Source organism: Varroa jacobsoni, unplaced genomic scaffold (assembly GCF_002532875.2).
Source record: "Varroa jacobsoni isolate VJ856 unplaced genomic scaffold, vjacob_1.0 scaffold_1065, whole genome shotgun sequence".
Classification (NCBI taxonomy): domain Eukaryota; kingdom Metazoa; phylum Arthropoda; class Arachnida; order Mesostigmata; family Varroidae; genus Varroa; species Varroa jacobsoni.
In genome coordinates, this window is record NW_019213967.1 from 69,486 (window position 1) to 96,202 (window position 26,717).

General features: G+C 42.8%; 2 protein-coding genes across 5 annotated transcripts in view; one reads left to right on the forward strand and one right to left on the reverse strand.

Moving 5' to 3' along the window:
* LOC111266218 (uncharacterized) overlaps nucleotides 1-26,717 on the reverse strand; it is a 107,699-nt gene that overhangs the window by 52,947 nt on the left and 28,035 nt on the right. The window lies entirely within an intron of this gene.
* LOC111266219 (uncharacterized) lies at nucleotides 11,379-17,378 on the forward strand. 4 transcript variants are annotated; one of them, XM_022843519.2, is made up of 6 exons: nucleotides 11,379-11,659; nucleotides 12,379-12,530; nucleotides 14,534-14,633; nucleotides 14,940-15,017; nucleotides 16,601-16,672; nucleotides 16,996-17,378. In XM_022843519.2, the coding sequence occupies exons 2-6, from the start codon at nucleotides 12,453-12,455 to the stop codon at nucleotides 17,112-17,114; spliced, it is 447 nt and encodes a 148-aa protein (XP_022699254.1). In that variant the 5' UTR covers nucleotides 11,379-11,659; nucleotides 12,379-12,452; the 3' UTR covers nucleotides 17,115-17,378. The 4 variants fall into 4 exon arrangements, with proteins under 4 accessions (XP_022699254.1, XP_086826951.1, XP_022699256.1 ...); XM_086970825.1 differs by having other exon boundaries at nucleotides 11,382-11,659; nucleotides 16,595-16,672; XM_022843521.2 differs by lacking the exon at nucleotides 16,601-16,672 and having other exon boundaries at nucleotides 11,382-11,659.

Consider the following 26,717-nt stretch of genomic DNA (forward strand, 5'->3'; position numbering starts at 1 on the left):
TATAACGACGGCGGCAACGGGCGACGACGTCAATGACTGTCGTGGCCTGGAAAAGATGGCACGGTTGCCAAGGAGAAACGATGCCAGGGAAGTCCGATAGGATAGAGATGCAGCCGTTAAAGAAAAACGGTGACAGGTCTGGGTAAGCGAAGGCCAGTGTCACCGGAATTGTCTAGCTACTCTAATGAGAAAGGGAGCAGAGGGGGAACGGAAGCAGCGTAATCGGTCGATAGATACTTGCTTGGAGCTGGCAGTCAGTCGGCGACTCATTGTTATCACAGTGTATAACAGCGGCGGCAGCAGCAGCTATTGCAGTGATGTCGGCCAATTACTGTCAGGGAAAGTCGGACAGCCATGGTGACGACAGTGAGCTACGGACTTCCGTGGATCATAGGGCAGCACCGACATTTAACGTTGCCTGCTGTTAACGGTACACGCGATGATGGTGAAGGCCGTTGCACGCTCACTCGTAGCTTCCTCTCCTTTATTTCTACATATATATATATATTATTAAGTGGATATAACTATTGTGTAGTATTCCGCGGATTTTGTCACATAGATCATTACAAAGGTTGCGCGAGTGTGGCATCCTTTGACACCTGCATAGCCCATCATAGGCAGTTGATAATACCAAATTTAGTATTATGAAATATATTAATTTCTGTAATATTTCGAGTTTAACAGCGGTCTCAAATATAGGCGTACACCACATATTCTTTGTTCATATAATAACGCTGTATTAAATTTATCTTTTCGCAATAGAGCTAATGTGGTCGTTCGCGCACTTTTTGCCAACTGATAGTGGCTTGTGCTTACGCTTGTATCGTTTACTTATTTGTATGTTATCGTATTAGATACTTTCTCTAATGGGGCAGAGCCCGTGTTCATCCCTTCGTTAGGCATTCTAAATCTGACTCGTCCATCCAGGAGCTTCTTGTAACTTCCAGACGTATGCAATAACCCATCGCGATGAGAGCGTTATCGCTGTTTCATTATAAACGTATGCTCTTTAGTCGAGACCTTTTCGAAATTCAGTGAATAGCGACATGCCGGGACGTTCGAAATTGCCGCTCTGAAATTTTTCCGTTGTCAAACGTGAGCCAATTGCGGTAGTGTGCTAATGTATCTACAATCTTTTGTTTTAGAAAGACCACTATCACAACGGAGGTCTATTATACATAACATATATACATGAAACCCACATTACGGTATATATGTCTTTCTGATATCATAAGCAAGGATGTTTAATAGTACTAGCAAAGTTATCGTATGGCTGCCTCCGTCAAACATGAACAGACCAAACGTTTTACCCAGCTTCAATTTCAAGGAATATATTACAATTGGAGTCGTAACAAAAAAAAAAAAACGAAAATCTGAGGGGTTCATATATGCGTATATATAATGGCATTCAGCGGCTATGAACCACATCAGAAATGTGTCTATTGGTTTAAAATTTAGAACGTCACAGTTGTACGGGTTGGCGCCACTTCGCTTGTTTGTCACCCTGACATATCACATCGCTTCATGGTACTTCACGCCGATTGAAGTACCTTACCAGTTGCGCAGGTCCAGGTTGGTTTCTGCTATCACAAACGATAGCTGCACGCAGTACGAATTACATCACTCGACCGTACTCCTGCTGCGGATCGAAAGCCTTTTATTGAACCTACACTCAACGTTGCTGCGCCATGGCGTCAGCACCCTCAGCTGCTACGTTCAGTTCTTGACATCATGCAATGTGAGAACGGCCTTCACCTCATCGACCCCCACACAAAATCGAACATCTCCCTCCTCCCGACCCCGGTACATAGAAGAGATATATCGCAGATTGCTGACCGGTACACCATCAATAATAATAGCAGCGTTGACCACGTAGGAAGTGATCTGCGTATTGCTATTCATCGTATAAGGATGTATAAGGAATTCGGCGTTAAAATTGGATCACCGTCGATCTCTCATCCGATCTAACCATGTCAGCTAATTGCTAGCGATACCATTACTGTATTATACATCGTTCTGGTACAGACGTATCGATACTGTGTGATGCGTAGCGTAAATACGTACAGACTTAGAGATGTTGATGTCATCGTTGACGATAGCAGCAACGCAATGGATACCACATATAGGCGCATATATGGATAAAGGACGCGTGCCGATAGCTTCGGGTGCTCACTGGACTAGCCCCGGGAAGTAGCGTCTCATTAATTTGACAGCGACAAAAACAACGTGGTATTACAGGCAAAAGCAGTACGCTTCAGTGTGTTATTAACAAGTATGACGCCATTATTCGAAATGGCCACGTACTACTGAGCATATATATATATGTATATATAAGCATCTAATGCATGAGATAAGGGCCTATTTTGAATAGGTCGAAAGCGAGCTGTTATGATATAATCGCCTACAGAGTTAGGTAACAACGATGTGGTTTATTGTAGTCGCGGTGGTGGTAATAATTCTACCCATAACAAAGAGAATGATAGAAAATAATAAAATAATTACAATTGCCTGATGATAAATAAACAATGAAAGCTTATTTAAAAACATGTTTTTCGTTTACCTACCCATTACCAGTTTGGCTGTATAGGGTATCGCTTTCGTATCTGCTCTCGTATCCTTATACTCTCCCTCCCCATATTACTAACAGACATCGTTGTTTCTTACGATATCTGTAATTCGACCGTAACGGCCATTAGCCCGTCCTTCCGTCCCATTGCGTATTTCTAGATAGAAAACTTTTAATATTTCACTGCCCCGTATTCGCTGCTCTTGCGCTGGACTGGTGCGGCCGCAGAAGTCGTTATGCACTGAGTAGCCAGCCAAAGTGCTATAGCAGTACGTTCGGCGAAACCAAAATATGGTACAATTTACGTCATTTTCCCTCCCCCTTGCCCCGTACGTTTTGAAACTTCATGCACAAATGTCGCTTGTGGAATTCACGCCAGCGCCAACGTGCGTCGCTATTCGTTGATTTACGTGTTGAAGGAGAAGAAGAAGCACAGATATTTTGGCAGCAGCAACAACAACGGAAAAAACGACGGCCAGTGCCCTTTCTTGCCCAATTTCCATTTGCGCCCATTGTACACCGGCCCACTCACTTTACACTTCTCCTCTAGGTACGAAAAAACCACACCGTGGTCCGCGCTTAGACTGACTGCGCCGTCGTCGCTGCCACGCCGCTGCCCTCGATTTGACAACGGCCGTGTCTTTGGTATCATAGCGAGCAGTTGCCCAGTCTGTCGCGAAAGCCATTGGCAGACGTGACTTGGATATAGTCAGGAATCTATTGGCCTGCTCTCATTGCCGGATAGCTATTTTTATCAATAATAAGTTCACTGTTGCTGCCGCTGTGTGATGATGCGACAGAGACGGAGAAATTGAAGTCACTGAATTATAGTAAATAATAAGAACTAATTCTAAGTTACTCGCCTTCCAACAGTTCAGTGGCTATGTATAATCCGCTATGATGATAAAAAGATGAAATTGATGTAATAATCGGTGGATCAACAACGGTGCTATTACATGTTATGGAGAAATGAAGATTTGTGATCGCTTAATTTTTAATTTTGTTTCAGTTCTATCTGATGGTAACAATCTTAGTATCATCTGTTGTTTCAATTTTCTCGAAGCTGGTTAGGCAGAGTTTCTGGTCGATTTAATTCGACAAATACAAGAAGACAGGTTAAACTTTGCTTCACATACTATGTATAACGTACTGCTTGCACGCCCACCGTTCGCAGTAATATAAGTTCATTACGTTAAAAGCAGTCTATCAGACTCGGCCTCGTGATGCTTGGCTTCCATTAATAACCAATACCCATAAGTAAAGTTCCTGTTCGAATAATTCCAAATAGATTTAAACAAAGGGTACAGCATCTGACGAGGGAAGCACTTCGTATGTTGAATTCTGCAGTGGAAGGAACAACTGAGATCGGGCCTGCTACTAACAGACCAATACGGTCCTCAAGTTAGTTTGAACTGACCCTTTGTACTAAAGTTCTATCTGTACGTAACCAAATCAAGTAAAGTAAATGATTCCACCATCAATGATTCTTTCATGTATGTGAGCAGGCCCTCCATAATCTATTGTATTTTTAGATGGTGGTAAAATGACGAAGCCGCCCGAACCGTATATCTGCGTGCCTAACGATGACCCGGTACTGTTCCTACAATGATGCGGCCATTTCTACCAATCTGCTCAGTATAAAACTGTTTGCTGAACCAAGCCTGAAACAGGCGAAGTCGAGAAACTCGTTCTCAAACAATGGGCCATACTTTTCCGCAATAGAAGTGGTTCTCACTATGATTTCGCCGAGCCTAGGTCCCGAACCTATAAGGCAGAAAGACGGTACCAAAGAGAGAAGTAGCAGCCTGGAAGCAACTACCTATTATCATAACTGGCGTAATGGCGTTTCGGCGTCCACTATGTAGACGATCTGGCGGTCATAGCTAAAGTTGCGATACTGGTGCTATTGGAACGAATGCTCAGGACGCCTCCAAGGACCGCTTTCTCCAGTTGAGACAGAAAGGCCCTCTGTGTGAGACAGGCTATAGAAGTCGCTTATTCTGGTATTGTCCGGGTGGTTCCAATAGGCTTCGTGTTCACCAAATTCACCAGCTTTCTGGCCGTCTGGGTCGAGGATGTAATTTAGCAGAAGCCGCCAAAAGTTAGTGTGTTGTTGAATGGCGTCGAGTAAGCACCCTTAACCCCTGAGGGGGTCTGCTGTACCTCTGTTGGCGATGGTAACGCAACGATATGCCTTTCCGCTGTTCTCGCTGAAAGGATAAATGTTTTGTCCTTCGAGTTGCTTGAGAGCGAACTGTAAATATGTGAGGGCCTGATGCTCATTAGACTGGTAACACGATGTCACTCTCGTATCTCTAGCTTACGCTCTATTACGGCTCTGTTGTAACCATAGTTGGTTAATCGACATCAAACAATAAATAAATAAGTATCTTATATTAGTTGTATATGTAATAAAGTGAAGTGAAGTTTGACAATCGTAACAAATGCGTTGACCCCGGCGTCTACAGCACAATGGCATCGCTCTTGTTCCCGCCTTCGGACAATCAACCAGGTGAACCCCATCCGAATCTAACAGGCAGCATTATCCTTCCCGGGAACGGCGTACGTTCTGCCGCTCAAATATATTCCTTGCGGGAGCGGTGGCGGGGGCGGCGGGGGTCAGTTCATTAACTTTTAAATTTTTATTGCATTATACCGTTAGTCAGTATGCGATTAAAGCTTCGATAGAACCGTTGGTTGATAGGATTTCTTTTAGCTATGGCCTAAAATAGTTTTTTTCTGAGGCAAGAATGAATTATAGCGTACTATTTTCAATAGTGATGTGTTTCAATTACACTCAATTTTATAATTTACCTTTTTTTTCATTTAGCTGATCAGCTGGCTAATCAATACATATTTTGACAACGTACTATTATGTCACTTAGTACGACGTATGTCGATGCAGCACACGTGTTTGAAGCTTTTCTTCAGCCACAACTGGTAAACTAACGTAACGGTGTCACTTCCTTTTTATCTCAGGTCTATGACTTTTTTTTTCTGAAGTGCTCTTTTTCAAAGTGGATGTGATAGATATTATTCAGTCTGATATATTAGACAATCACAGTCAAATTAGTAATCGTACAAACTTTCAACTCATCCTTTTGAAGGTGTGTGTATAGAAATCTCTGTGTATACAACACCGCTGGTATTATTTTAATTATAGCTAGACATCATTCGCCTACGAAATGGCTAGTGTAAATATGTTCGAAACCAGAAAAAACAGGATCAACATTCACTGTGTGTTTTAACGACGCTACGGACACCATATGTATAACGTCAATAAGGCTTGACCATACCAGGTATTATTATTATTGTTATTATCATTACTTATTTGGCAGTAATAATAACAAGAGCGATGTAGGACAGCAGTTGCGATGATGGCCAATATAGATCCTGTTGATTTCCACACGGTTTCTAAAACTTCCTAAAAATGAACAGGTGAAGTGCGAGTAGAACAACCGTTTACCTTCTTGAAGTACAGCAACAGTTTCTCTATGATCACAATGAGTGATGCTAGAGCCTTTGTTGCAACGTAACCTCATCTGACAGATACGGTCATAAGTACCTGTAGGTTTTTAAAAGTTTATAAGGTACATACGAATGAATTAACATCAAATTGCACAACAGTCTATACACACTTTGTTGACTTCTTACGGGACATCCTCTTTCAGTTTGGTAACAGATATGGCTGCATTTACTGCAGCACATATGACTCAAGCTGTATCGGCATCTATTTTCGTACAACATTGTTTTCCTCTGTCTGTATAAGACTGAACCCAAAAACGTCACGTTAGCCCAGTTCACCCATTTTCGCATAAGCGATCAGTTTTTCTAATGCGTCCTATTCTGTTTCTCACTTCTAACGCCGGCTATAAGTAACATTAAAATAATAATAGCTTGTTTATTACTTGCAATCTCTTTAACGCTAAATTTTTTCAATGGTACCTGTTTTGTTAGCTGTTTCCTTTAATCAGAACCCTTATCATCGCCTTCTTTTTTCCTTATATATATATATATATATAACATGAAAGATAACGAAAAAGCCTTTGCACAGGCCGCTCTTTGCGTATATGTCCTTAGTGTTTAAGCTTGCGGCTGCAATTTTTTCTTCATTTTTCCCTTTGGGCCAACAATTCAATTTGGTTTTTTTCCAGGCCGCTTGATTTTACTGCAGCTGCTTCCTCTCCCGGATCTTAGTAAGCAGCGTCCGCTTCATGCGCTCCGTGTAGCTCCAATCGCTGCTACTACTGCTTCTATGGCTGCTGCTGCTCCTCCAGTTGGGTATTATTCATTTTTCTTTTTTCCTTTTTCCTTTTTTCTCGCCGTCTCTTTCTTCCGTCGCCCACTAACCACCGTCGACTCTTTCGGCCGTTTTTCAAATCCTCACCAAATCGCCCCTCTGTCTTTGTACCCCTGTCTTATTATTCTAATGTATTGATTTCTTTCGGCGGTGCAAAGCAGTAGCAGGCGTAACAGTGTCGGACGTCGGCCGCGGCGGCGGCTACGGTTATTCGCCGCTTTAAGCTTCGACGCTAGGCCCAGTTTTCTAGTCTTGCTGGCAGCGGTGCCTCTGCCAACTTGCTGGTTCTGCGACTACCTTGTATCGCTTTCGGATTGAAGGTGGAGGAAAGCCGACAAGCAGAAATAGCGGCGGCGAGAAAGGACCGCGCGGACGAAAACGGAGCACCGTGTGGAAGGAGGACTACAGAGATAGGCAGGTTGAAAAAAGAAACTGGGTGGCTGGCCGGGAGGTATATATCGGCGGCGACGCACGGCACACGACGTACTACGTAAGGTACCGTTCGCCCCGTGCCTACTTCGTCCCAATTTGCCCCATCGCCATCCGAGCACAGCAAGGGCGTAGTACTCATGCTGTATGAAGAGCAGAACACAACTTAACTTAGCTCTTGCAAATTTAAAACCGATGCGTGCGAGTTCCTCCTATCGCGCCCACTAGCGACTGGGTCGATGTCCCATTAAGGCCATCAGAGGTGGGCTCTCGAATATCGGCGGTAGCAAAAGATCGGAGCCTGGTGCCTACCGGCGACTAGAAAGCGTAAAGCGAGTGGGTGGAGCGCCAGCTTCTGAAGGACTCGCATAGTTCGTGTGTACGTGTGGGTGTCTGAACAACGGTTAGCAGCTAGAGCGAGCCATTTCCGGCGTAAACGACAGTAGAAGCTGGACCGATTGCTCAACGGACGTTAGAGGCACGATAGAAACATCTAGTCGGTAGCACTCTTAGGGGGGGGACGGGCAGTGAGTGCACAGGGGACACAATAGCTGCCACCATGTGGATGTGGAGAATGGATCAGGGCAAAGCGTTACAAAGACCAATAGAGCCAGTGAATAACCAGTCCCGCAAGCACTGTCCCTTGTGAACTCCACCTTTTTCATACTTTTACAAGCGGAAACGGGACGAAAGAATGTAGCAGAGTTCTGGGGTATAGAAAATTCTTTTCGATTTTTCGACCAGTACCATCTCGGTCGGATTCGGACAACGGGAGTTACACATTGGCGGTTCGAAAGCCACACTTGCACATTTGCACCTGGTGCATACAAAACGCGCTAGAGAACAATATCTTCTTATTATACTGGAAGAAAATATTGCTTGCTCTACAGTTAAGTTCGGCCTAGCTACTGATTTCATTGTCGGTATTTATGCGTTCGGCAAAAGCAGCCACCCAATAGTGACCCGCTAGGCCATTAATGTCAACGAGTTTCTACAACAATAATTTGGTATCGTTAACTCTGGTAGCCCATATGAATCACTATTAAACATAGGCATCGCATTTTGTTGCTAGATCCTTTATCGCACAGTATTACACATGTCGAAAGGTACATGTCTTGACAAAGATCTCTGCCAAGTTTTGCAGATCGCAAAAACACGTATCTAATCATGCGTAGTCGATTAAGATGAATATACTCAGGCCTCCTTTGTTCGTTCGTTGCGAAAATACGATACTCAAGTTCTACCCTGCCATTAGTCACAGAGGTAACTATTCTGCTAGACTGGCCTGAACCGTCTTCCACCGCACCTACCTTTCACTTCGTTCCACAGGGCAGCCAATTGTTAAAATGAACTATACGCAGGTCCGACAACTGTTCCTAGCCCATTTCGTTCCCACAGCATCATTAACCTCCAAGCTCACACGCAGACAGAGAAAAGTTAAAGAATCCGTGACCGCTAAGCGCACAAATTTGTCAAGAACTTCCCAGACCATGACCAAACCCAGTCAGTGGGTTGAAGCTGAATTCACTTTATCACACGACCATTACCGGCGACACATGCATCTAGTTGAAGCCACCTTTTGGCTATTGGACCTGTGACAAATCAGTCAATTGACCGATCAATCAGTAGCAATCAAAGCGAGATATGCCATAATGCGAACTACAATCTTTGGACAAACAAACCTTCAAAATTTTCAGGACTTTTCGACCTTTGTGAATCATTGACGTTCTCGTCCGATAGTAGCAGCTGCTGCTGCTGCTGCTGCGACTTCTCTCCTTTTATCCCCCTTTTATGTCGCTCAGTGTCCCTGATGCGTAACAAATCCAACTGTGTTCATGTCATATTCGCCATCTGTATACACCAGCTCGAAGCCCTATAGCAGTGGGCAACGGACCCCCCGCCCGTCCCCTGTACAAGCGAATAACGCCACGTGTTAAGGAACGTTTATTTACTGCGAGTTGTGTACATGGAATTCCTACTAAGGCCAAATAAGGTACCCGTATAATCTGCAATTGTAGCTTGCTTCCCGTTCCATTTACCAATATCAATTTTTTCCGTGGACCCGTGTGCGTTACCGACTACTTCGATTTGGATCAACCAAAAACCGAGAACAATCTAGTTTATTTGCTGAAGACCTATGACGAATGATTATGCGCCAGCAACCCAAGCACCGATAAGCCAATCGACCGAATAGCTGGGTTAGGGTGGAAAAAATATTGTATTGCATCAAACTGTATTTTGGTAGAGGTGTGTGTGTGCGCGCGGGGATGTTTGTGAAAAGGTGGGATCACAATAAAGTAAGAAACTGATGTCTTCATTTAAAAGGTGAAGGGGCGGCCCGGGAGCTGTAGGCCACTGTTGTAATAATAGCGTATTTCTTGTGGCTTTTGATAGCTATCGGGAGCGAAGATCAATATGCAGAGATGGAAGACATGCACAAGCTCCAATGTTATAGTCGATATCGATTTCAACATTAATAGTAATGGGCTGTTTACTCATTACCCAGCCTTCGGTTCGGCGGCGGCTATGTGAAATGAGTCGCTCACACCGCGTATTGCATCAATATACTGTTTACGCTGTTACTGAAGTTTCTATTCGCCAGAGATTTGCATACGTATAGTTTATGCGTAGGTAGCAAATGACCGAGTTATTAATGCTACATGTCACGTAATCAGTGACGATATAATACATAAACAAACGAATCGATAAACTCAACGTAGCCGCCGCTCTACGATTTATGATCTCCTCTATCTGCTGATGTTATTGAAAATGGAAAAAAGACCGATAGTAGTAGAAATTGCTATATGTGTGGATTCTCGAGGCGTTATTAGGACGCTAACAGTTTAAAATATTTGTTCCCTCTGAGTGCTTATTATGGTGGGAACTTCACACGTCGTCGTAATATATATATATATATATATATATATAATATATATACATTGACATATATACATATATGTATATATGTCAAGAGAGTTATAGATACTCCTAAATGTAATTTAGACAAAAATATACGGTTCTGTGAGTATTGTATAGGTCTTTCTGCGACCTCTATGTATCAACGTCGTACCGAATCGCTACAAGAAGGAGAAGAGGGGCAGGCAAGCCATGTTGGCCTATGTATACATCATGTACAGCTCGAGGCAAGCAGTAACAATCGTCGAATCATAGCTGCCCCGTGAGCAAATTTTACGTCCTTTCAAAAATCGCTGCTGTCCTATCGACTGTAAGTAGATGGCTGGCCGCTGTCTGAACTGTAGTAGCCGTTCTGCCATGCCTCAGTTTAATCATCATCACTAACGTCGTTTCGACAAATTTCGACATTCGGATGGCCGATTTGTCGAGGCCAGTCAGCCAAGCTAATAATCAGTCGAAGAGATTGTAACCGTCGTTTCACCATCAGCTTCGGTTCGTTCGATAGCGGCATCTGCACTGGGTGTGGATTCATTTCACGGCTTCCTGTGTTACTTTACCTATCTGCTACCAGCGATCTACTAGTCGTGGCGGCGGAGACTGCGGTGTTGGGGTCGATGAAGTCGTTCTCTAGCATCATTCGCTTGCGTCCGTTTGATGCTGCCGCTGCTACTGCTGTTGTTGTCACTGAATTTTCTATGGTGACTGAACTGGATCGGCGTTGTCGCTACGGCCAGATGCCCACACAGCGACGGTCGGTCACCACCGGATCGGGGATTCTGCCGTCAGTGTGTCCATAAATGTCTTTTCTATGCTGTAGCTGCTGCTTTGCTTGTTGTCGTTGTTAGCGGCCGAACATTGATCGTCCATCTAGCAGCAGGAGCTGTTGGACGTTCAAGAAAAATCGTAATAACACTTGTAGCACTCCAACTATTACTACTAGTCGCATGTTTGGCATGCTGTGTGCATCTCTGCGTGCAAGTTTATGACGCAGGGTCGCCGTTATAATAACGCTGCTGCTACTATTGCCGTCGACGCGGTGTTTGAGAGAGAGACAGTAGCCTGAGGCAGGGTTCTTTGGTTCGTTCATTCTACGCGCTTCTCACCCTTTCCTGACGGCGGGAATCGGTGCGCGAGCCGAACCACTGCTGATGCTGTTACTGTTGGCGGTGATTGGTCCCCCAGGGCGTACTGCGGGCGCAAAAATCACCTCCCCGACGATATAAACCGATGCACACCGGGCGACGAAGCCCAAGTAAACCCTCGGCGAAGCCACAAACGAATCGGCAATTATTCAAAACATTATCCGACACCACGTGTGTATGAGCGTCTGCGCGTCATTGCGGAAAGGCAGCGTCGGTGTTGGCTGTGCCACATAGGCAACTTTAGTGTAGAACAACCCTGTACAAGGAACTTACGAACTTGAAAGTGTGTCCAAAATGAATACCTGTGTAAGTGAGCATTGCTACGTCCCAATGGCTCTTCGATGTGTCTTATCAAATGAATATATATATATATATATATATATGTATATGTGTATGTATATATATATATATATATATGTGCTTTGTTGAAATTCTATCGGAGCGACAAGACACCGACAAGGATTAGTTTGTGGCAAAACGATCGTCGGATTATCTTGTTACATTGGCTGCTACTCGTTGTAATTTCAAACTTTGTTGACGGGACGAAGTCGGTCTTTATTCATACTTTGTACGGTAAATAACGCACCGTACTGATGATGACATGTCCTATTCTGTCGTTTCGGCAAAATGCCAGATGGCATGACAGGTATTTTACATTTTGAAATGAAAGCTTCTCGTTAGTTTGATCATGTAGCACGAATATGCCCGTTGATAAACTAGTGTTTGGGGCTGCTAGAGATAATAGAAAACGGACGGTCATTTTTCCTTAAATTAAAAGTATCGTTTTTCAATATACCCATGTTATGTAAAGTAAATACGTTACGTTGTTCGAAGCCTCATGTTCACTATATTGACGATTGCCACATTGTCTGATATTTCGCCAGCTCATTGCGTATACTTTAATATCGAGTGCGGTAATGATATTAGCTAGCGTGCAAATAGTCCATATTATGTTACGCTTTCCCATTAAGTGAGCTTTGCAAAGCTCACTTGCTCCTCCCTTTTCGAAACTTTTGTGTATTTAGTGAAATGTGTCCGCCTGGTCTGGTGACGGGTTGGCCTGACAAAACAGGATGCGCGTGATTATCAAAGGCGTCCTATGTGTATATTCATCGGTATAGAATTCTACGAAGTGGGCCGTCCTGTTTGGCCTTCTACTCAGATTACTTTGCCAATGGTGAGCGCGAGAACCAATAACATTTTCCATTAACAATCCCTTGTGCTTATAGCCACACTATACGATTACACATTTGTGCAATATTCCAACAAGGCCGACTTAATACGTAATTGGAAATCCGAGTCAAATCAATAACCAATCGATTGTTACTCTCACGCGACATTTTACATCATGTTGCGACCTCGTGCCGTATTGTGATACCCTATGCGCAAACGTCATTACCAGTTCGTAGATCTATCGTAAAACAAAGCGAAAACGTCGACGGTAGCGGTTTTTATTTAATTTGGACGTTATACTTCAGAATATTCCGCACACAGTGTGCTCACCTCATCTTTTTCCTTCATGTTCAGCATTACTAGGTGTATATATTATTAAAAAGGGCCGTCGAAATCACTTATTTTTAGGTTTAGCATCAAGCACTTGCCGGTTAGGAGTCTAACCAGCCTCACCTTAATGCATGTGTACGGAGTGACGTGTGGTTGAGATTTGAGATAGTTTTTATTGCAAAAAAAGCAAACCTGTTGGGCTCTGCGATATTTTTAGCTCCGAGGAAGGATCATACCGTATCTACATTAAATTTAGCCATTAGCGCTTTCCAACATAGGCTAACTGTGCATTGTTTTTTAATTTTCGACAGAATTGCTATATGTAAAAAATTTGATATTTCTCACTCGAGCGTCGTCGCCCTTATAGCATCTGCTGTAGTGAGCAATTTAATTATAGGGGTGCCAAGCCAGATACTTGTACCTGGGGTGAAATTGCTACCGTTGTAGAAACTCTACTACCGATTTTTATTATCACCCTAAGCGATATGTTTGGCTGTTCATCAAAGACGATATAAAAAATGCACAATGGGCATATATTTATGGTAAACATTACTGGTACGTTATGAGCAACAAGAACTACCACATGCGCATACCGTTCAAATCAGAGTTCATAAGCGGCTTGGGGGAGAATCGGCAAACTCTACCACAGCTCGCCTTGATCTTTGAAAGTACTGCATAGACATTGACAGAGATTATGCTAATTTATACAAATTTCATTTTCATTATTCCGATAGCCGTTTATTCGATTCGCTACGCACAAATTCTTCTGTCTTAGAAAATCTGTGTATAATACAAACAGGTTCATTTCGTTGGGGAGTTTTTCAAAAAAATTTGTTATTCCGACATTGTACTTTTCGAAGAAATCTGCAGTTCATTATAAGTGAAATATCGTTCCTCTTTCCAGTTAGGCAATGTAGAAATAACATAATATGCAAATAAACTTCACTAAAATAGCGATAGTGCACCATGTTGACCACAATATTGATTAACAATACCGGATTTTAGATACGCCATCGGGTGCTACTTGGAAAGCTCAGGTATTTCTACGTGCAATCCTGTTTCAGCAATTCCAATCTCTGATACAAAACAATGATCACTATTGTCTTTTTTGTGCTGTTATTTACAATCAAATTGTTTCACGTAATCTTCGTATAGTGACGTATAGTAATAGCGGAAAATACATGCAACCGTTACATTGTTTGGCTCTGAAAAATTTCGGAAAGGGAACCTCGAGGTCCAAAGTTATGCAGATCATATGTGCACTCACATAACGTTCAATGTAGAAACTTCTCGACTGGTTAGTTGAGCCTATATCGATTAAGCGTATATATGTATATTTAATGGGAAATCGTTTTGGTGGCCAATTGTTTGTCCACAAATGTATAAACACTTCTATGCAAGGCTCCCTTTGTCACTTCCGATAGAACCAACTCTACGTCGGCTAACAGCATTTTCGTTGCTGACGTGGATTTCTTATGTAATTATTAGGTCCTTGCGATAGTGCAGTAGGTAACGTATTTGCCTGCTAAATTTAGAAGTACGTGACTGTTGATGGCTGAATCCGGGCGTAGACATACTTTGCTTCACACTAAAAACCAGCCATCGAAAGTAATAGCTAACGGCTTGGAAGTAAAACACGAATAATATTTGTCCATTGGTGAATTTTGGTCATTGCAGCAAATTTTGGCCATCGTGTCAGGCCTAATATTGGCTCTCGTTGGACGTGCGTATACAGGCAGACTTGGTGGTTTATCTCTTGGCGGGCACGGTTCTGGAGGTACATAACCAATTTTCCTAAATATCCTGCTCGCTATTTACGAAATGATTATATGAGTATTCCACAAATATTTCAACGTTTACTGTATTAGTTAGCTTTCAGTATCATATACCATATGTCGCGTTCATGAAGAGTAGGAATTAGAAAGTAATTAAATATTTATTTTGCTTATTAAATATGAAATGAATAATAAAACGTTTCCAACTTGGTATTATATATATTACATAACTCTGCTAAATTCAGAAGCAATTCATTTTAAGGTCAACAGACATCGTAATCTATCTCCGTTTGCTTTCTAACCTTTAGGCGCCCACGGTGGAAGCATTGGGGGTGGTCACGGCGGATTTGTTGCTACGCCAGTTTCCTTTGGTCACGGAGGATTCGGTAGGTCACAACGAGCTGGCTTACATAAATAGATAGGTCCGGCATCGCAATTAATTTAGGTTGGCCTTTCTTTTCGCATAAGGCATCATTCCTGATGATGTGCCCAACAGGACACACAGTCTGCGTTCGATAATGAGTGGATGCTCTAACATCGTATACCTGTTGCTAGCTGTCTTCATTTAGAGTTGATATCGTACAAGCAAGATTTACAAAGGAGCTTATTGTCTCGTCAAGTAAAGATAATCTCGTGTAAATGTATTTCAGTTGTATAAATACGTCTATCCAATAGCGTTACAGTTATCATGCTTAGTACGATTCGGGTCCGTTTACTCCAAGTGTTTTCGCCTTTTTGCTTGGCACTTCAACGACGCATATTGTGTACTTGTGTTATTTCAATACAGCTAGATATGTCGGCTCGCAGGCTTCAACACAAAAATCCATATTTTGATTGAATTACTTAGCCTAATATTTAAAAAAAGAAAAAAAAAAAAGACATCAAGCCGTCACGAACCAGCGGTTCAATTTTAGGTAGATAGGACTCAGTCTGACGTTTTAGTAAAAACTGTACTTATCGATGCTTCCTTGGTGCATCTATGAGAGCTAGCATCTAGTACAGTGGAAGTGGAATGGGTTGGCCCAGAATTTCTTGCTAACTTTCTGAAATCGATAGAAAATCGATTTTTGCCTGTTGACAACTAACCGTCGAATGCTGCGCAGACGTGCCACAGCAACACAGCTTCGCTCTTCTATACGTCGTCCGTGCCTACTTCTAGTTAGCGTGCCGCTGTTATTTCAGCGGTACGAAAAAACTATCCGTGTAACATTCAGCTTGAGTCGTTTTCCCATGGGGACAAACATTAAAGGAAGGTGATACAATATTCACAACAGATGAGGCTGTTAATGTACGAACGCAGTTCAACGCACGCCTTGATATCTTTCTTGTCGCTTCAGCATTGCAGCAGCCGCTCCGCTTTCGTTGTTGTCCTGCCGAGTCCAACAGGACCGACGTTTACGCAGCATGTCATATTGTTAGATCAGGGTCATATTGTTGAGCAGTTATGAATCCGGATGAAATTAACGATCAAGAATATCTTTCACTACACATTAGTGAAAAATAGCAGACAGTTTTGCATGACTGGCTGGTCTCGAATAAATATCTAGCTGGGTATCGCTTTGGAGTTGACGGCCGGCTGGTCGTTATCGTTATTCTCAGACTTTAGAAACCCCTGGAAAGAGATTGGTGTATCAGTGTTGGTGCCAGTGGGATAACTAAATGTAACAAATGTTAAAGGGTAACTTATTATATGGTCAGTGTACTGTGAAGTGGTAAAAAGGTGAGTGACTTTTCTAGACTATTTATTGTTTTCTTTTAACGTCAGCCAGTAGGCACGCATTAAGCTTTCCTGTTGTCTAGCTCGGTCATACAAATAGATCGTTGCTCAATTACTAATGTTTAATACTTAAGCATTTATAGGGACATTAGATATGGTTATGTTTTACAGCGTGGGCGCCTAGCAAACAGGGTTTATTTACTGGTTCTCACAATCGTCATAAGTTTACCGTAAAAGGAATGTTAGTTACAGGCCGCCACGGGACAGGCTACTCCGTTAAAATTTCTCCAATCTTGGTCGGTCACGGCCTCGGGCATGGATTTGGTACGTGAACGATATAGATATAGTAAATCCTACTTGATTATAATTTTTTTCCGAATTAGATTCGTCAATTGTACTCCGATTCGTAGAAATGTAGTATTTCAAAACCCGTTCTGATTGGATTTCCGATGGGAGCAAATTTCTTGATGCTATACCTCAAAGGAAGTGAGTCCAAGGACGTGTTGATATGGAAATAATAAGTGATGGCGCCATAATTCAAAATCGAAAAAAGAGAGCTACTTTTTTGGTTCGAAACGGTAACCGATAACTTCATCTAAAGCCACCTTATTCCCTCTGTCTATTTAATATTTTTGTTCGTCATGCAGGATTGGACGGCCATGGCCATGGTTTCCACAGATCACTTGTTTACGGCCCGGTCAAGGTCAAAGGGGATATTCATTCTGCCAAGAAATACGCACCGTTAGCCTATGGACACGGATGGTAAAAAAAAACCGCTCGACATATGATGCATGGTAATGACGATAATAAACTTCGTTAACCAGCCGTTCCGATTGGATATTTCGCTGATGATCGCAGGTTGAGTCAGACTGTAACGGGTCGTTGTTTTGTAAATGTTGTTCCTTATTCAGGCAATATTTGCATAATACAATGCTTCCAGTCGCTTGTATATAATTAGTTGTCGCCGGTCGAATTTATATATGATGTAATAATATTATAATAAAAATAATTTCATGGTAACACTCAACAAGCTGTTGTTTCTTCCGGGTCCATGCTTGAATCTAATCGTTTAGTCTAAGATGTACTTTTCTATTTCAGGATTACTATGCATAGGAAGGCTTCGAAACGCACTCCGCTCTTTAAGGCACATTCGTAAACAGAAGTAATTTAATTATAATGAAAATCATATCTTTAAGTAGGCAATCGTTACGCAAAACAGGCTGCATCAGCAAAAGTATTATTTAAGAATAGACAACAAAATTGACTAGTATTGATTTTAAATTGTGCCAAAAGTATTTCCACATTGATTAAGATGTAGATACTGAAATTCACCGCGATATGGGTGCTAAAATGCTGAACTAGCCTATCGCTGGACTAGCTATCGCACTTTTATTTTATAATAGTTATAATAAAATTGTATTTATATCGGACTAAAGCATATAATTATACCAAATGTCAAGTAAGCTTTTTCGTCGAGCCGATTTGCATTAAATGTTGAGTAAAAGTAGGGTAGCAGAAAAAGTTGTTACAGGTCCACAACTCCAGGCACAAGTAAGCGCTGAGAACTTTCAACTGGGGCCAAATGGGCTTATATCAAGGCTCCTCTTCTGGATTCATTATCTCATACTCTATAAGCACAGAAATAGAATTCTTCGGCTATGAACAATCCCCTTTGGCACGTTTGTTTCAAAATTATTCGTGTTTAGATTATATTTTCTTATAGTTACAAAGAGTAATCGTCGACGTCGCTATGTCTTTCAAAAACTAAATGTGTAAAATGACAGCGTGACTGATCACTTTTCGGGGCCATAACTTTTACCTACATAAAAGTGGCTCCAGCAAATGTTTTTTCCAAACACTACCCATAGCCATATAGTGCGATCATTAACCTAACTAATTACATTGAATTTAGTATTGTGCTCTAAGCAACTTCGCCGTATGCATTGTGTTTCATTGAATGCGTGACACTGTATGTGCCTCATGCACAGGATCGTGCCCACTACTAAATATCGCTATAACGATCCGCCGTCAGACACCTGTACGGTACTGTGAGGAGGTACGGCCGTACGTACATGTTAGTCAACTAAGCGCTTTAGTTTCGTACAGCACACAGATGCCGTCTACCCACCTGACTGTCGTTATTTATCTCTATATAATCACATATGCAAACGGTAAGCAGTATTCAAGAGTCCTCTATCTAGCCTCAGGTGTTTTTTTTTTAATTCAGGCGCTTGAGAAAGCAGCTTGGCCACTGGCAAGATAAATGTGAGGCTCTTCACCTTAAGATCTAGTCCGACAATTATTAGGCGTAATAGCATTTTGCCGTTACACACGCACATGCAGGTCCTTTTCAACCTGAAATCCTTGCAACGAATCGTTCAATAACAAGTGATAGTTTTGATGTCCAGTCCTTTGAAGCAACGGGATTCCTTATTCCTAGCTCCCGTTAAACACGAACTTCTCAAACATACGGACACACATTGGCGTCATCTCAGCGACAAATTATTTGCTTCATAAGAAAACACTCACGGCAACCTGTTCTACGCTCTAATCTGTCCTCGCAACGTGACTGCCATGAACTAACCACAAATCGAACCTCATTTAGATTTGAAATTGATAACAAGGCGCGGCGTCATTTTATACTGAAGACGCCAACGGCAATGTTCGCTTCGCAATAAGATATTGCAAGCGCGGACCTACGTACCTCTACATAAGTGCCTACAGAAGTTAGCATACACCGATTGTTAGCACTATTAGAACGTGCTGCCCAGTCACTTTTACTTACCAGCAGCTCATCACTGCGACAGACCCTCGGAGCTTTAGGGAATTCAGTGGCATTTGCGCCATAATACTCGATTTTTTTGGGAAGAAGCAATGGCGTAAGCGAGGAGCAGCTTCGAACGATGGCCGCCAAAGCTGTGAAATCTTGATGTATGCATTATTACCTACTAATGGCCACACGAGTGTTGTGAGCTTCTACGTTTGATACGATGCCCCTGAGTATCCCAACAACGAAAGTTCTCTAAATTCGTGGACGTGCCATAGCTAAAGTATCTTGGCACTCTGAAGCGTCCTTGTTTCATGCGCCCTGTAACATAACTGGTACGAAGTACATGCAGACTAATCGCGCCGCTATCTCAAACAAAATTGGCGAACAGAATTATATAACGTCTATTTAGAATGGAAACGTCGACACTGACGACGACACCACTACTCAGATTTATGATAAGGTGCCACCATTTGTCAAAACTTACTTCCTGTATACCCGTCTGCGCGAGTTAGTGCTTACGACAGCCGTACCAACATTATTGCTTATCAGCAGTTCACTGACGTGTCCGATGAGTGTTTGGACGTTTAGTCATATAAACATCGTATTTCTAGGCTTCGTTTGTGCTTGTTTATGCAGAAATAGGCAAATGATAAAAAGAAGGGCTGTGTGATCTTAATGTATGCAGTATCACCGTGCAACAGCCACAGTTTGTTATAAGTTTCTACACTCAATGCGATACCTCTCAATATCACAACAGCCAACTAATCGGACGCGTGAATATTCTATATTAAAGCTATGTAATGCTTTTTCTCTTCTTCAACGCCAATTTGAAAACAGCAGAAAGCTAGAAAAGCAAAAAATCTAGCACAGCTAGAGAGAACACAACCACCTGACTACTATTGCTGAATATAACAGCAAATACATATCCAGCGGGTGGGTGGGCGTGTGTTTTAACTATCTGCCCGTACGTTCTTTTTTTGTAAGATATTAAATGCAAAAACAAGACCCACAAGCGCCACTTGTGTACGGTGTATATATGTCTCTTTAAGCGCGTCGCCATGGTAACCATAACTGACGAGTATGCCGCGCTAGTTTGAATTTCAGCGTTTGTAAACACTATTACTAAATACTAAAATCAGGAAAGAAAACTAAAGAATTGAGGAAGATATGGTATTATCAGGGTTAATGGCTTATGTTTGTCATATTGTTTTTTGGTCCCTTCGCGTCTAGGAAGGCCCGCTCCGGTTAGATGATGAATGACGGCAAGTTTTTGAGGCTAAACCTAAAAATAGGTGATTCAAAGGACTTACATAGAATAAAGCGTCAGCGATACTAAATAGAATAGAAATAGAAAAAATAATATCACTAGTGCAATTTTAACATCCAGTTTAATAGGCGGCCAGACGAGTTGCGTTTCACGTTTCCATGCGCTCGGGCTCCATATACATTTGCTATGCGCAGTTTTTGCCTAAGGCGCAGCATCGTGGCAAAGTCATTGGGCCCTCTTGCATGATTTAAATTTAGCACGCTTCCACATACGTGTACATGCATTAGCATAGTGGGAGAAGAACAAATCTAAAGGATGGAGAACACCTAATGGGAGCTGTACGTCGTCTATACTCACCCGTTGTTTATTCTGCTGAAGTTAAAACGACAGAGAGTACAAATAGATTGAGGATAATCACGAAAATAACAAATTCTGCAGGAGTCCTTCTTAAGCTGCTCTGCTTCTTCCAACAGGATGACACTACCAGATTGAGACTCAATTCCTTTTGTTGATCCTTCAATGGTAGACTGATCCGTTTGAAAATCTGCACTGATAGAAGAGCGCCACTTAGCTCTTGAGGAAGCTAAAAACTAAGAACCGGAAGCTTCTACCAGTGTAATGGTCACAGTGGCAATAACAACAACGACAGCAACAAGGCGATGAGTGTCGCAACAAAATCTGGCTTCAACAGTAGCTTGCCCTGAAGTTCGCCATCAGAGGAGTGGGAAGGAAGCTTAAAAACGTGGAAGAGACCAGGCGAGGAGGGCCGCATCGTCTGCGGTCACGCTGACCTTGACCGCTTACTGTAAAAGCCGTCGCGTTGTTGTGTTCTTGGTTTTCGCTTTATTCGTTTGCAAACGTTATTGTTGTTGTCATCGCTATCGCTGTCGTTGTTGCCGTACCTCTCTGTATGCATATGTCTGAAACTTTTTGTGCCGCGGTGCTAGTACTTGTTCGTTATTTTTGGCAACACTTGACCGAGAATGCTGTAACCGTGTGTACCCCAAACCCTTTTCATTTTGTTGCTAGCCGTGCCGTTCGCGCGAGATGGATCGGACTGCAGTCGTTTTGTATCTGGTCCAGCGACCAAGTCAAGAAGAGAAACGAGGAACGTCGGCGATGGCCTTTGGATGCTAATGGTATGGCCAAATAAAACAGCACAGTACATACGCCTTGCAGCAGCATTCGAGCCAATGCACATAGTCTGGCATGAGCAGAACAAAGTCCTATGGAAAAAAAAACACGCGGTGGGACGGAGGCAGGCGACGAAATCGCAGCTTCTGAAAATTCCGAGACTATGATTGTGTTGCCTTAGGGTCAAGGGCAAAAAAAGACGCTAAAGAGCAGGATGTACTAAGGTAATACCGATGGCTGCTGCTGTTGCAGCTACGTTCTAACTCGATCGACGTTTGGATGGCTGCATGTGCTGGCTTACGGCAGAGTCTCCTTGCAATAATATCAGTAGCCCAGAGCAAGCAGCTTGCTACTGTGTAGCCTGCAGGAGATGCCGAATGTCGCGTTGCTTAGAACATCATTCCGATCACAGCACTACATACACACCGTCACGGGAAAGATCGTCTGACGAAGAAGCACGAGGGAGGGAAGAAAACAAAGACAAATGCGGTCCCCGACACATTTGCGGTTAGTGTCATTAGTTTTATGAGAAGGCATCAAAGACAACTAATTTATGCACTTGGTGTAGCTGACAGCAAAGGAAAGTTATACCGTTTGAGAAATTCCTCTGGGGGGTGTACACAGTGCATAAATGAGCCCCCAACAAAGGAACAGTTTGCTCATATTTGCGGCAGCTGAATAAGCATAAAAAGTTTCGTTATATACTTCAATTTGACTGTTACGCTTTTTGTCAACTCTCTTTAGGAGAGCTAACAACCGGAAGGAGTAAATGCATAATTACCAAAAAGCACGAGGTTGGTCACTTCTCTGCTGCGTCACGAACCTTATGTCTTAATTGTTAAATGATTTGATGATATATAAGAGCAAACAAACTAATTGTGGTAACGCATGTGAAAGCCCGAGTCGGAAGAGTTCTCCAAGCTCCTGAAGTTTTGACCTGAAAAAGAAAGCCTATTTAGATATTATTCCCCCAATTTGTGCTGTATTATAGTTTTGCTAACGGAGTCACTCGATCGTTCAGCGCTATTTGCGAAAAGGCTTGGCTATATTTGACTCTGTGTTGGAACCACTGACCAGCCAAAATTGGTGAGGCCCGGCCTGTGGGTAGCAGCGAATAGTGGTGCAACGAAAAAAGCGTGTTAGTTTGCCTTAGGTTCCGTTCCCTTGGCTTTCTTTCCTATTTTTCTTTGCGTCTTAGCCCTTTTTCGTTTTCACTGTCGCTTGGTTACCCTATCGATAAAGCCTGTCGTCTCTAGTGAAGAAAGCGCCAAGGTGAAATCGCCGCGTCACCGCCATCGCTACTGGTGATGCTGGAGCCGCAAACTTCTCACGACCTGCTCTCAACTCAACCTTGAAGAGAACTTCGACGAATTTCGTTTTCGACTTCTACTCTTCTTACTGCGCCACCATTCAAAGTCCTCTATAGGCACCTTCCGCCTCTGTGCACTTCAACGTGTAACTGCCTTGGCACCAAGAGTAGCAAAAGCGGCAGTTCATTCGTTCGTTTTCCTCACTCCGTTCTACTCTCTCGCGCAGGCTCAGCATCGTAGCCAACAGCCCGAACTTCCAACTGCATGAGTTCAAGCTTTTTTCCTCTATTCCAGTGCCTGACTTTACTTGTTTCTACAGTTTTCTTACTCAGCTAGTTGGATCGCACACTGAAGGACCAATGTTTAGGCCTCGTTCCCGTCAGCCTATAAACATCAATTCCTTTCCTTTTACCCAGTGGAAAGACGAACACGAAAAAAGCTGAGAAGAGCTCCAAATTAGAACTGTGGTACGCCAGAGCCTTCTATTTCCGTGAGGGAGTCGAATGTATACATAAGAACATACATAAATGTGTGTATAGAAAAAGAGAGAGAGAGAACTTAATCTAGACATTTCGACGGTCGGGTGTTCCCCGTAATGAACCTGAGGTTCCTCATTTTGGCTATATCAATTCCATTTCGAGTTAGCTTCGTACCGCAATCGCTCGCCCCATTATAATAGACATCTACAAACACTGGATTATGTTCTATAGAATATGTGGAGTGTACGACTACTAATCGCTTCAATCTTATATTAAAGATGAATAGCACCTCGCATTGGAACAGGGTAGTCAACTGACCTATTAGCTAGCATTACTATGGTCACAACGTTGTTGGTATAGGCCACTAGTGCCAATAAGTGGAATCAACTTAAAACCTGCTTGAAGACGCTCCCATTGCGACTTTTTAGAACATCTCTATTTAACCAATATCATCCATTTAACTAGCCTTTAGGCAAACTCTGTTTGCTCCTATTTATATCTAATTTGCTTTCTTAAAGCCTTTGTTAGGAGATTCTTTGTAAGTATAAAAATTAATGACTCGTTTACCAGTTTACTCCATCCATGCACTAAAACCGTACACTTAAGATTGAATATGTATGCAAATAACATTTAAATGCATTTTGCTACTTCGCGTGCCCCCTTCTCTTTCTGGCTCTTTCTGGCCTCCTGCAAGTTTGCGCCTTCTAACGTTAAGCAAGCCGACTTTATCCTCAGAGACTCCATTAGGCGTACCGCCGCGACATAGTACCACGCTTGGTTGGATGCATTGTTTCGCATGGTAATAATGCCGACAGGCTCCTGACAAAGAAGTAGAAACGGCAGAAAACCCAATGGCGATGACGTTCTAGCTAGGCAAGTCTACTAGGCAAGACGGTGCTGCAGCAGCACTCCGACACGGCGGTAGTCACTCCTGAAGTGGTAACGTTTTTGGTCACCTTTAGCCTTTCGATTCGGCGTCCAGGATGAATACATCTGAGCCGACTTGGCTCAGTGCAGGCATGCTGCGTTCCTTCCCCATCAAGACTATTTCCTCAGCTGCTGCAGCCGCTCTCCTTTGCTCTTCTTTTCCGTTGACTCGTCGAACTCGCTTGTCCTTGCAGTAGTGCTATTGTAACGCTCTTTCATGTTAAGCCCCACCTCCAGTCTGTTGCCCCTGCGCACACTTTCCGAAGGACAGCAGTACGTTACTTTCATGACGATCCCCTTTTGACTCCAATGGGAGCGTCCGCTTCTGCACCAGAAGTGCTGTTCTCTTTAGCCTTTTCTCTCTATTTTTGAACTCGGGCTTCTAGCTTCTAGCCGGGATAGACAAGTAAGTATGCGTCCCCATTCCTAGGCGCCTTCCTGGGATACGAAAGCCGCCTGCAGCTTGTTGTAAAGCGACGCCATTGTGGCGAGTAATAAGGTGCTACGTGTGTTGTAGAGTAAAGTAACTCACAGCAATACATCGAGGCAGCGAGGTGCTACTAAACAAGGGGGTCATGTTATAGTTTGTTTTTGACCCTCGCAATAGTTCTTACTTTCTCGTGATGTTCTGAAAAAACATTGGCTAGTAAAAAGTACGATCACAGTGGCTATGATGTAGCATACTGTCGTAGTGAAGTGAGAAAGGGCAGATTGCAGGTCAAGAAACCTCTTGGAGTATTGTGCTTGCACATACTCCATTTACGATCGTTCACTTAACTTTTACCTATTTCTGTAAAGGGACGCATCCAACTTAAAGCTTTGCTTGCTTTCTGTCCGTCCCTCTTCGTTAGGCGCACCTTCTTGCCGCAACACTAGCCTACACGCGTATCTACCTCACTAGCTGCGATTTTGTGAAGGGTTATAACACGACCTCTACTAACGCAACACGAAGTGCAGTACGGAATTATTGCTTCTAAGGCCGTTTCTCGGATCCGCCGTCGCGGTACTACGATTCGCACATTTTGGCGAAGTCGTAGTGAAAAGTTCATTTAATGTACACTTCTAAAGATAGAAAAGCACGTGCTCAAGACACAGCAAAGTGAACCAGGAAGTCATCAGATGGGAAACGAGATTAGCTCGAATTTGGGCACCATAATGACAATCTAGAAAATGGACTAGAAACAGCATAAAAATAACAAAAACAATAACAAATCAGACCGACAACGTGTTGATTAGAGTAGCCTACTAACATGACTATAATTAATACGTATACGCAGACGATTTGAATTTTATTTTTTCTACAAGCGTTTCCTTTTTTGACACAGCCAAAATATTCGATGAATACAACTTCTATGCCAGATATTTGCGGCCCAGTCGTTCAGGGGTTTTTTTGTGTACATGTGCGGCAGAGTGATAAGTTCGAAAAGTAAAGGTCCTTTGAAGGTATCTACAAGGACACAGGGCCTATTGTTACTAGGAATGAGGATATTCAATGTTATATACTAAGCTTCGAGGAAAAAAATGTGACAGATGTGTCTATATACTACGCGGTAGTCTTCTTGGCAACGTAGCAGCCTCTGACAGCCAATGAAAACATTTACGAATAGAAAAGGCGAAAACTGCTCTACTCGCAGGTTCTTCCCTAAAAATATCTACAACTTCTAAAGTTGACATCTACTAAAAACATCATACGCTACCTGCCTCAGTGATTTTCAGATACAGGTAAAGCAGGCGCTTTAAAATCTGGCGCCGCATTTCAGATTCAAGTAAGACGCATCGATACAAAAGTTTTTCGCAGGCTTCACAGGTTGTTTTATCACAGAGAAAACGGAGGAAGCCTATAAAAGTGCAAAACCTTTTGAGATTTGCGTGGGGAAAATCAAACAAGACGTTCGTGTCTGGTGACTTCATGTCGTCGCTGGAACTCTTTGGAAAGCAACGAAGCAATGGGTCTCGTGACAGCGTACTGCTTTTACCGGCCGTTTCCCATCACTACCATTGCCCGTTGCTGTTAAAATTTCAATGCACTCTCATACATACATATAAGTTTCAGTACTCAGCGCAGACGCAATGAGAATACAGCAAAAAACTAAGGGTATGAAAAGCGCAAATGCGTTGAAAATAGGCCTAAGTTTTGCCCTATTCCTCATAGCTCTTGAATGCATTACGCAGGAACGTCGATATAGTGGAGTGTATAAAGTACACAGAGTCTCTCAGAAGACTACGATTGACTTGCTCCGCATGAACAGCAACAGCAGCAGACAATTTCTGCTCAGCACGAATTATGGCAATAGGACGACGGCCGATTTACCTACGTTAGTAACCTGTCGCCTGCTAGCAATGTTGTCTGTCTGTTTTTATAGAAACGTGTATATCAACGTATGTCTACAGAAACACAAATTAAAGTTTATTAAACATAAACGCTCGAATTTCTATAGACGCGGCCGTACTTATGCAAAGAGCAACAAAAACGTCCTGATAA